This window comes from Anarhichas minor, unplaced genomic scaffold (genome assembly GCF_050575085.1).
Source record: "Anarhichas minor isolate MPS153535 unplaced genomic scaffold, ASM5057508v1 ptg000040l, whole genome shotgun sequence".
Taxonomy (NCBI): domain Eukaryota; kingdom Metazoa; phylum Chordata; class Actinopteri; order Perciformes; family Anarhichadidae; genus Anarhichas; species Anarhichas minor.
Genome location: NW_027466486.1, coordinates 1,511,371 through 1,522,904, shown reverse-complemented (window position 1 = coordinate 1,522,904; position 11,534 = coordinate 1,511,371). Strand labels below are relative to the sequence as shown.

The window sequence follows — 11,534 nt, the reverse complement described above, 5'->3', positions numbered from 1 at the left end:
ACCTAGTACGAGCAACATCAACTGGAGAACTGCTACGCTTGGCTCAGGGTGCATGCAGTGTGATTCTAGAGGTTTGACAGTGAACTACATCCATTATCCAATAGCTTTGTTCAATCATTCTCATGAGCTGTTTCTTTATAGTGCAATTTTCCAATCATGTCAGATCTTTTCAATTATAAATCATGTTTTTGCAAAGATCTATTTTGATCTTTTTTTAGATGAATGTCTAAGAGTATAAGACAGCATTCTTGTTAGCAGTTTTGTGCTTCAAATAGATTTGTGTAAGTATTAAAAAACATTAATTCATAATGTACATAACCCAGGCACTGGACAAATGTTCATTTATTTTGACCTAAAAGGATGCTAATAGTATATGTAGATATTTCACTGTATCATCTGTGCTCATAAACTGTTTTGCTTAATCACTTAAACAGGTCAATGCAGGTAAAGACTATAGGCAGAGCTGAACATACTATTACTGTAAACCATCTTGTACATAATGATTAATGCTTATACACTCATGTGCTCATTTTTAATCTACCAGAATTTTTACTGTGGCAAGTTTTAAGATTGTTTGAAGTTAAATGAATCTTCACATATGTATTTATCATTAATTCAATTGTAATCAGCAAAGCCTTAAACAATGATGGCAGCTTTACTCATCCCGTTCTATCTCCCAGTGGTTTGTGTGTAAACCTCAGTCACCTGAAGGAGATGATTTCTTTCCACATATACGGACGTTAATGGAAAATTCTTGCTGATCTTTGATGTTAAATAATTACAAAATGCAAAACATAAACCTGAGTTATGTGTTTATATATTTACATATATGTTATGTATAAACTATTATTTTATTGGAATAAATTCATACCTGGTTATTTCAAGTACATCTTTTATTACAAATTATTCTTGCATATTGAAACCTCTAGTGATCATAAGTTAGCTTTAGACATTCTACTTGACTAATAATATTCTCAATAAGTTGATATTGTACATGCAAACCCAGAAACACAGCTGTCAAACATTCAATATAACATTTAAAACACTTTATTGCATCTTTTATAATACAGCACTCACAGTTGGAGTTCCTGAACTTCATAAATTTAACAAAAATTAGCGCATCTCATTTTATCACAAAGAAAACGTGATTGTGTGTTGCTGAAATGAATGTACTGTGGAACAGGAAAAGTAAGACATTAAATTGCAGTTTCTTCCAGAAAACATTGTCACACATAGTACATGTGTACAGTGCAGCATTCTCCGCAGTGTCCTTTATAGATTTGTGTATTGTTGGAGGAGCCGCTTAGAAGATCATTTTTGCAAGTTCAAACATAACCTACGAGAAAAACACAAAAAACAAATAAGCTTAAACTAATATTTTGAGAATTTTAATGAATTATATTATCTTATAATTAATCTAATTAAAGTAGACTAACCAGTGTTCACATGAGGATGTTTTTGGATGGTTTGATGTGATGAATAAACAAAGGGCACAAAGGATCTCTTCTCTCCTTACCTCAATAGCAATGAGGATGATTATCATCCACTCCAACCTCAAGCTGTGCTTCTCACTCAGGTGGCTCCTCATCAAATCCGTTAGCTGTGAACAATGTTCCAGCTTCTCATTCACGACCTAAACACAGACAAATGTTTCTCACTGAGATCAGAAGCGTAGCGCCAGAATGAGTCTCTACATTACAACTATGGCGCCACATTATCCTCAGGAGCAGCTTTATTTACATTGACTCTGCGGTTGATGCTGAGGAACTGGCACGTCTTGTCGTAGAGTTTTTCCAGGTTTTCTCGGTCCCAGTAGAAATCAGGTGTGATGAGCAGGTCCGACCTCAGGTTTATACAGTGTCTGTCCGAGAAGCATGCGAATACAAAAGGTTTTAAACAGTCTGTCACCCCAGCAGACCGGCAATGGTTCTTAGAATTGTAATTACCTAACAATGAGTGGCAATAACAACAAAATACATGGATGTGAGCAAAGTTCTGCTACCGATATCCTGACAAATACAAACTGAATTTACAAAAAACAACAAATCTGAGGTTTAAAGCGGAAAAAACTGGAAAGTTTCGCTTAAACCTTGAAAAAAGAGAAAAGGAAAAGATGCAGTTCCCTCTGAACAAACTGCTATTTAAAGAAAACAGAATTTACCGTAAGCTGAAAAGTTCACCTATCTTCTTCATAACCTCTGCAGAGGACAATTTAACTCTTTTGCCAGACTTCAGCGTCTAACGAGATGAACAGATTAGGACATTAGCATTAAGTGGAGCACTGATGCATGGTCTACCTTCCGCACAAACAAACAACCATTACAGATAATCAATTATTCAGAATTTCTTTGTGTCCACTGTACCTCTGGAATTGATTGAATTGACTCCACAAAGTTGTCTAAGAACACCTCCCATATCGCCAGCTTCACTGGAAGAGAAAGCATGCGGTCAAACTCAGTGCTGGAACATAACAATTCAAATCTTTGTGATTTATAGTCTGAGCGCCGGCTCTCACCAGACAAACATAGCGCATTTGAAAATGCAAATTTCTCCAGAACCGCTTCATGTTGTTCCATCTTGTCACTCAGGATAAAGTTGCCGCGCTCAAGCTTCGTGTTTCCCCTGAAGAAGAGAGAAAAAATACAGAAAGTATGGAGCACATGTGCGTAATAATACAACGTATTTAATGAGTGAGTGAGTATCAACGTACTCTCCAACAGTGTAGTTAATCTCCTCATTTTCCCAGTGGACTAATGCTACTTCATAGGGCTGGATCTCATGACGTTCCAATATTCTCAACACCTTTTTCAACTGTAGAGACAGAAAATATGCACATTGTCCAAGAAGTATGCTACAGTAACAAAGTAAACAAGGATTACAAGTAATTAAATTTTATACTTAAAAAAAAAAATGTTGCTTTTTTTAAACCATTTTTTCCTCAACATTCCAGAAAACGACTGAGCCTTCCCTGAAATGACAGAAAGAAAAAGTCAGTCAGTAATTTACCAAAAAATAAACAGAAAATTGCCATAACACTGCAATTACAGCTGGATATATACAGTATATATATATAGATATATCTATATATCTATATATATATATATATATATATATTTTACATCATTGCCAATATCATTTATATATTTTTTATTAATGACAGTAATCGCCATTTGTTTTTCAATATAAATATTTTCTACAACCCATTAATTCATCTAACAAAACAATGAACTATCAGTGCATCAACAAGAACATTGCCTAAATAAAACAATATCTAAACTTAGGTATGGAAATATTGTATATATATATATATATATATATATATATACACACACACACACTGTATATATTTCTACCTGAAGAAGAACATTAGAGCGTCGTCATCTGGTTTTGCAGCCATCTCTGTGCTTATCACCAGCACATTTGAGGCATCTGCAATTAAAACGTGTCTTTCATTAAATGTGGTCGTTGTTCCGAGCAGCATATAATCACATTTAATTCCCAGGAATGTTGTATTCCATAAATATTTTTTTGAATCATACCTCTTGGTAAATCTATCTCATGGAAGCCGTGGCTGATCAAGTCGTGGCAAAGTGTTGGCAAATGATACTGATCTGCTGTTGCAAAGGCAATACATTGCATCATATCCTACAGAGAAACACAGGTTTGAATTAATCACTAAAACACAAGCAAGACGTGTATGAACACATAGAAAGATCCGTCATTATCAGATGGCTGAATCACCTTGTCCACGTTCAGGGAGGGCTGATTGGCTCTGGAAGGTTGTTTCGTTCTTGGTCCTTTGGGAACCCTTTTCACCGGCACCGCTGCTGGTTTTAAACTCGGTTTTAACACCGACTTCACAAGGTCGGGTGAATAAAAACGCTTCTGTCCAATTCCACATTTAGTCAGCATCCCAGGGTCAGTTATCAAAGTGCTGCTGTTACTGTTAAACCCAACTAACGCAGGCGGAACACGTCTGGTATGCTCCAGCTGTTGGTAAAGAGTGTTTAAATGATAGGGCCTTGAAAAGATCCTTGGAGCAGACCAGTTTGAGTGAGTCCTGGGTGTGGATTCATACTTGTGTGGTTGGACGGACTGGGAGAGACAGGCCGAGGTACAGATGCAGACTGGTTTCCACTCTGCTGGCAGCTGGGCTCCCAGTCTGGACCACAACTTCCGGAGGAGCATCTTAGCATCGACAGCTGCACAGGTGAGCTGCAACACAGGAAACAGCCAACAGTGTACCTTCAAAAGATGCATCATAATGTATTATACTCTACTGTGTATGCATTACAGAGCACTCTGGAACCACAACCTGGATATATTAGCACATACACTTAAATATGTAATTTCAGACATCTTTAATCCAATGTTAGTATAAAAATTGAAGCCAGAATAAGCTACACTGACCTTGACTACATTAGCTAACGTTAGATATCACACTCTTCACCAGTAACGTTACGTCTGCTTACGATATAACCATTTCAAATACACTGTGAGAGCAAAACACTAAATAAATACGGTTCAGTACCTGGAGCTGTAACTTCAACTAAGTTACAAGCCAACAGAGGAGGTGGTGGGCGTGCTAGCAGATCACAGATCAGTGTGTAACGTCAAGGCTAACCGATATGTAGCCGTTAGCCGTTGGTTAGCTTACCGGTAAATGAAGAAAATAAGCGATTCAACAGGAGTCGAATGATTCAACGCGTCCGAAAACAACGGTTTTTGTTCATGTGTAACTGTGAGTACAGCGGCATGACAGAGACAGACACAGGAGGCGTGTTCGCTGCATGGGTTTGCTGTTTGCTAATAAAGTTTTGTTGCGGCTCATTTCCTGTTTATGGTGACGTACCAACGTATTGCCCAGGCCGTTGTCGGCCCCGATTATTGACTGGCAGGTTATGCGTTGCTGCCAAGCACCAGGGCTGTAAGTCACGACCTCTGGGTCCACTGACAGCGTATTACACTTTTTAAAAAATGCAGTTAAAATCAATTTGTCATATTTAAGTTTCGGTTAAATTAGTTATGTCAAGCATCATTAACTACTGCAGGGGTTAAACCATGAGCCACACAACATATCCAGTTTACATCCGACTGGGGACGTCTGTTGCATGCCCTTCCTCATCTCTCTCCTCTCACCTCCTGTCATCTCTCTACTGTTGGCTGTCTGATAAATGCATTAAATGTTCCCCCAAAATGTACCATAGTTAAAAGCTATTCACCGGCCAGTGGTTTCCAACCTACAGTTTGGGACCACCTTCATTTATGTTACAGAATATATTTGTTTTTAATTTCTGACTTTTCCCTTGTGAAATACTGGATATTTGCAGTGAATAAGCACACTCATGTCCACACTAAAGCAATAATAACAGGTGATAAGATGTCAAATGTAGACCTTACATCATTTTAAATGGTCAGGAACTGTTTATAGTTCACTATAGTATGTTTGTCATTTTGACAAAATTCCCAAGTGAAACTGAATGTATCATAAATGATATACTTGCAAGGACTGAACTGAACAAGTGGCAACAATCATCATGCCTTGTGCAACATACCATACAGTCTAAATGTAATTACTGTATTGTGAATAGTGAATTGAGAAGACTCAAGTTGGTGCCCTACAATAGGCTACCTTAAAGTCTTAACTTAGGGCTTCAAAATGAATATCTCTGAGTTAACCTTCACATGCATCATTTTTTAGTGTTATTTAATGCATTTTCTCACTGTTTTATAAGCTATGAATTACATATATTTTCTGTTATTTACTGTATAGTGTCAGACGTTGTCACTGCTACAGCACCCCCTCTGGTGGAGTCTGGTATAGCTTGTGTTTGCTGTTGCCAGGAGACTTCTTAAACAGAGACAATTCTCTAATATTTTCACTTCCCCTGCAACACTTCTAATCATGGAAGTTATGGAAAACTCTGAAGAGGTATGCTAACAGAACATAAATGAATTATAACTATCTTTATGACATATTTGTTATCGAGCAGGAACTAAATTGCACCTGATGTTGAGCTTCTTAAGCTTATAATTGATAAATGTCCTACTACAGATTATACAATTATAAAGTTATTATAAATGATATCTCTGGAATGCTTTTTTAAAATGACTAGGTGGACCAGTCTCACGAGACGGAGAGGCTGAAGATGAGAATTGCTGTTTTGGATGAGAGTGTGAGATCCTGTGAGGTGGAGTGTAGAGCCAGCAGAGAGACGGTGCTGAGGCTGGTGGCAGAACTGGACCGAGAGAGGAGGAAGGCTGCCAGCAGTGCAGCAGCTCTCGGGTCACTAAAAGGGGTACTTACACAGCTCCTGAACTCTCCATACTCAAGTTTATTCTAAAACGACATAGTACAGTGCACCCATCAAAAAAGTCTGCCCAGACACCAAAAGAAAAGTCTATAAAATGTTTAGATTTTATTTATGAAACGTTTCCAGGGATTTTTAGGTATACGTTTTTGCCTACTCCACACATCAAGGAATAACCTTTTGTGGGTAGATAGTGATTAATGTCATTGATTTATTTAGTTGGTTTAACAGTAGTCAAATTGAGTATATAAATACTGGAATCAACCTATAAAATAACCTCCATGTGTAAGTTTTTAATTGCGTTAATTAATGAATACTACCCCCAGGTTAATAAAAAACAAAATCCCACCCAAAGAATACATTGGTGTCTTTGCTACAGCCCTGGTGTGCAGTTCTGCACTGGAACCATTAAGAACCATATCAAAGTTTCTCCTGGACATGGTCTTATATTAAACATCTGACAACATTGTGTGTTGTGACTCTTTGTGGTGTTTTTACCTCCTTCAGGAGTTAGACGACCTGGTGGTGGGCAGGAGGAGCGTTGAGATGGAGAGGGGAACCCTAATGGAGCGGCTTGACGCCAGCAAGAGAGTCATAGAGGCAGCGAGGAGAGAGTCCCGCTGTTTGGAGAAACAGGTGGACGAGCTTGAAAGAAAGCTACAGTCGAGCCAAGGAGAGAGCCAGGCAGCTGGGGAGAAGCTACAGATGTTCCTGAAAAAAGTGGCAGGCCTGCTGCAGGGGAAGTCTGAGAACGTCATCCTGCACACAGAGAAAGACGTTTTACACAACCTGGATCATGTCTGCAATAAGGTGAGGAACCAGAGCAGGGATTTCTGGCACAAGCTGAAAGGAAAGAAGTCTTAAAAGGTCAAACTTCCAGAAATTCAAATATGAACAACTTTATTGAGAGAGCCCAAGTCGAAACAAGTTGTTTTCACAATAAAGTTCTTCTTTATATTACAAGTATTTCCCTAATGTTAGAGCCTAATGTATGGCTTTTTGAACAGACACTCACTTCTTTAAAATATATTTTTCAGTGAATATTATTGTTATTTCTGATATTTCACTACAGTGTAAGAAGCCTTTTAATATATTTGTGATAGAGCTAATTTTGTTCATTTTGTTGGGCGGTTTAATCTACTCTATAAGATGCATTTTAAGTGTTTATAATAAGTTTAAATATTGATGAACAAAGTAAGTAGTACCTTTTTCAGATAAATGCAGTGGGGTAAAAAGTGTAACTGTACTTAAATACAGCACTTGAGAAAATGTATTTAGTTACTTTCCAACACATTTCCCATTACATTAAATCTTGGGTTTCCATGTCTCAAAAAGGCACTCCTCCTCCAAGATAAATAGCATCCTTACTACATTTTTTGGAGGCAGTCTTTTTCAGAGATGGAAGCCAGGCTGTGTCACGTCTCTCAGGAGCTGCGCGAGCGGACGGAGCTCCAGCACGGTGCACTGCAGAGGGCTCAGCTTGCAGAGCAGCGAGTCCAGGACCTGAGGGAGCGACTGCAAGGTCTGGAGACTGAGCTGTTGGCAGCAGACATGCAGCGTGACGGGCTGAGACACAGCAAACAGCATGTGAGTAAAATCAGGAGAAAATAAGTTACAGCTACTGGTAAATACGTAAGAAAAAGTATTGAGATGACAGAAGTATCCAGTAGTCTTCCGTCCATTATTACTTAGTGTTTCTTTTTAACAGTATGAAGAGTTCCTGGAACAGCTGTCAGAGACAATGAAGGTCGACAGTATTGCTGTGGATCTGGGCTTCGACATGAGGCTACAACTCATCCTGTCACGGGCAGAGCAGCTTGTCAAACAAGAGGCAACTGCTTTGGTGGAGAGCAAAGGTCTGACCTACAGTCTGCAGCGAAAGGTGGGCTTGGAACTTGGAGTGTAATTACTCTCATTGTCAAGGTTTCAAACAACCAATCAGAAGCTCATACAAATGTGCTGAATGGGGTTTGAAGATCACATCTTTTATTTAGGTTGTGATGAAAACTTCCTCTCTAAACGCACAAATGCAAAACAGTCGTTGTGTCGGCACGACCAGCAATGCGCCTGTAATCAAAATGTTCCTTTTCCCAATAGTTGAAGTCGCAGAAAGACCAACTAGAGAGCAAAGGACTCCACATCCAGCTCCTGAGGAAGAAGGTGTCAGAGCTGGAGGAGGAGAAGAGGAGCCGTTCAGCGTTGGCTGTGGAACGAGGTGATGCTCATCTGGAGGCCAGGAGGCTGCAGAAAAAACTGGAGCGTCTCCAAGGCGAGCTGAAGGCTACCAAGCTGTCCAACACTGAGCTCGAGGCCCAGCTGTCCCACACCAGTCAGCTCAAGGTAGAGGGGAGAGGGGTTCAGGCCCCTAACAATAAATGCAGAGGCATTTTCACCTCATAATTTATTTGTGTTTATGTCTGTGTATGTGTGGGTGAAAGGAGCGGGTTATACTGCAGGTTGGTTCTGAGAACAACCATGTATATTTTTTTTAAGTATCAGAGTATTCCAGAGCAATAAAGCCATTGAATAACAGTTGCTTCACTGAACACCTCTGTCCGACGTGCCAAGTTGAAAGCCGTGGAACAGAGTCAGGCCATGCAGGAGCAGAACAAGAGGCTGGATCAGCTGGCGGACGGGAAGGCCAAGGTGGAGAAGAAGCTGAACACAGTGAGCTCAGACCTGCAGAGCCGAGAGAAGGAGAGCAGAGAGGACCAGCAACAACTCACCTCGCTCAGACAGAGCCTGACTCAGCTGTCCGACAGCGAGAGAGAGGTGAGGGAACGATGCAACATCTGAACAAAGAGTTTCAAATAGTGTGGTGATATTTACAGTTTGAATACTTCTTATGCCTTTATAGTTTTTGTTTTGTGATTGAAAGGACACAAAAACTGTTGAAACCACTATCTCATGTAGCTATCTATCTGTCTATTGACCAGTGATGCTAAACTTTAAGCACTTTGTATGCTTTACACTTTACAAGACATTTTAAAACACACACATACTTCAGGTTTGCTTTTTGGTGTGCACAGCAATGGAGAGAGTTGGACTGTAATTACATTATTGTTTACAGTACAATGCAGTGACTATGTTCATGTCATCTTCAGTTAAAGTAACTGTGTGCGATACTGTTGTAAGTATACGAGTATTGAGAATAAACACATTGTATTTGTATTCACAGTCTGCTACAAATGAAAATGCCAAAGATCAGATAATAGTGTTTTATACTTAGCACAGTATCAGTGTACAGTTGGCTTGTGGAAAGAGCTATTTATTGGTGTTTTGGCAAAAATACGATTTTAGAGGAGTTTAAATAGTTTTGACGTGTGTTCTGAAAAGATACTTTTTAATTTGTGATCATGTTTTTGCTTTTTGTGTGTAGAGTTTCAACAAAGAGAGCACTGGCTTCAGAAACTGTTTCTTAGCAATTGTAAAAAGCTGTTAAATGAAACTCAATATTCTTTTCTCTCGTTCAGTCGGTGGATTTCCGGATGGTTGTTTCCCAGATGTTGGGTCTGGATGCCACAGCTCTGGCTCTTCCAAACTATGAAATCATCAAATCGCTGGAGACCTTTCTTCACCCTCATCATCACCAGCACCACCTTCATCATCATCATCATGTTAATCTGCCCTGGCACTGTCCTACTCACCAGAGGCCTCATCTCGCCCAAAGCCAGGACCTTCCTACCAGCTCCTCTTTTGATCTTTCTACCTCCACGTCTGCTTATCCAGGGGAAGCAGATCCCCTTAACGAAGCCTAGATTTATACATTATACTTAAGCCAAACTGTGTTTAAATGTTAATGTATTCTTGTTGTCTAAAAAGTACATCAAAATAAATCAAATCATATAACATCATATTTTCTTATTTGTGTTTTGAAAAAAAGCAGTAGAAATTTGATTCACTGAAAAAATGTTAAACATGTAAAATCACATAAAAAATTAAATAAAAAGACAAATATAAACATGATGATTTGGCATTCATTGTTTTTGATGGTCGCATATACATACATTTTTCATATTCATTTGTAACCATTATATACACATGTTAAATAATCCTCGACTGTTATACATTTGATACTGACGGTCATACAAAATATACAATAGTTCTATATTTCATATTTCTCAATCCTAAAGTCCTGTTTAATATTTTGTTGAAAAATAAAACAGTAAGACGTATAAAGACAATGGGTGACTGATGTTGAAGATTAAACTCTTGAAATGTGTCTGGCTTTGATATTAAAACAACACGACTTGGCTTAAAAGAATCTTACATGTATCAATGTAACTCAAGTTAAAGATGGACACAATGACGGAGATAAGTAAATAAAAGCAAAGATCAGAACTGCATGCCAAAATACAGGTAAAAAAATAATCACAATGTAAGATATATTAAATGTTTTTTGTGTTTGTTTTACAAATTTTTGAGTTTCAAGCAAATTCACAGGCTAAATTTCAGTATTTGCCTTTGGTGTTATCCACTGACACATCTCATGTATATGCCACTGAGTTGATCTCCAGTTCATTCAGCAATGTCCACTGTGTCTTCAGTTTAGTTCCACCAAAGATGCTCCTTAATTGACACATCATTACACAGAGTAACAAAGTGAGATGCTTGTTCCTATGTGCTACACACAAAGATATTTAATGTGGATGGCAGCTGTTTTTTCTGCAGCACAAATGGATGACCAAGATCATTTTTTTTGCTCCCAACATGATTGACCTTTTAAAAGGATATCAATGCAATTTCAAGTCAAGTCATACAGATGCACGAGTACTGAAATGAAACGCTCGCACAGCCAGTCTACACTGGAGGTGGTCCGTTAGCGTAGCTGAGCATCGGGTAGAAGGAATAAACAAAGTTGTTGGATTGAGCACAGTAGTCCTCCTCGGTCATTGGCAGCAGGAAGGCAAAGACCACCAACAGGAGCATGACCAGCTGGAGAGGCAACGCGACCCAGAGGACGCGCCGCAGAAACGAGGATCTACGAGCTGTCTCCGAGTCAGAAGGGAAGGAAGCGGATCCAGCGTCGCTGCGAGACCTGCTCAAACACACGCATTCACAACACAGCAGCACAGACTGGCGTTTAGTTTCTCACATGGATCAATAAGAACGAACAAAATCCTGCTATCTGTTTTGACATCTGGGTTCCTAATTTTAGACCTGTGTCATCACATCACAACGACCTAAAATGGGTTTTTATTTTCTGTCCACAAGAATAAACTC

At 39.0% G+C, this 11,534-nt stretch overlaps 3 protein-coding genes across 13 annotated transcripts in view; 1 reads left to right on the top strand and 2 right to left on the bottom strand.

Moving 5' to 3' along the window:
- Positions 1-1,031: 1,031 nt before the first annotated feature.
- rmnd1 (required for meiotic nuclear division 1 homolog) lies at positions 1,032-4,816 on the bottom strand. Of its 5 annotated transcripts, XM_076108412.1 has the most exons (13): positions 4,532-4,815; positions 4,079-4,215; positions 3,742-3,990; positions 3,540-3,645; positions 3,354-3,429; positions 2,929-2,968; positions 2,711-2,811; positions 2,516-2,622; positions 2,364-2,428; positions 2,162-2,238; positions 1,741-1,861; positions 1,437-1,633; positions 1,032-1,336 (listed from the first exon to the last, which is right to left on the bottom strand). In XM_076108412.1, the coding sequence occupies exons 3-13, from the start codon at positions 3,910-3,912 to the stop codon at positions 1,312-1,314; spliced, it is 1,086 nt and encodes a 361-aa protein (XP_075964527.1). In that variant the 5' UTR covers positions 3,913-3,990; positions 4,079-4,215; positions 4,532-4,815; the 3' UTR covers positions 1,032-1,311. The 5 variants fall into 5 exon arrangements, with proteins under 5 accessions (XP_075964527.1, XP_075964523.1, XP_075964526.1 ...); XM_076108408.1 differs by having other exon boundaries at positions 3,742-4,215; positions 4,658-4,816; XM_076108411.1 differs by having other exon boundaries at positions 1,517-1,633; positions 3,742-4,215; positions 4,658-4,816.
- Positions 4,663-10,479, top strand: ccdc170 (coiled-coil domain containing 170). Its single transcript, XM_076108407.1, has 8 exons — positions 4,663-5,932; positions 6,117-6,299; positions 6,819-7,121; positions 7,698-7,898; positions 8,020-8,193; positions 8,409-8,651; positions 8,880-9,083; positions 9,785-10,479. The coding sequence occupies exons 1-8, from the start codon at positions 5,906-5,908 to the stop codon at positions 10,067-10,069; spliced, it is 1,620 nt and encodes a 539-aa protein (XP_075964522.1). The 5' UTR covers positions 4,663-5,905; the 3' UTR covers positions 10,070-10,479.
- Positions 10,278-11,534, bottom strand: part of syne1b (spectrin repeat containing, nuclear envelope 1b) — a 77,031-nt gene continuing 75,774 nt past the window's right edge. For 5 of the 7 annotated variants that reach the window (XM_076108399.1, XM_076108401.1, XM_076108402.1 and 2 more), the window contains one exon: positions 10,278-11,349. In XM_076108399.1, the coding sequence (XP_075964514.1) occupies positions 11,112-11,349 (238 nt within the window). In that variant the 3' untranslated portion in view covers positions 10,278-11,111. The remainder of the gene's footprint in view (positions 11,350-11,534) is intronic. The other 2 variants (XM_076108403.1, XM_076108404.1) reach the window with 1 other exon arrangement.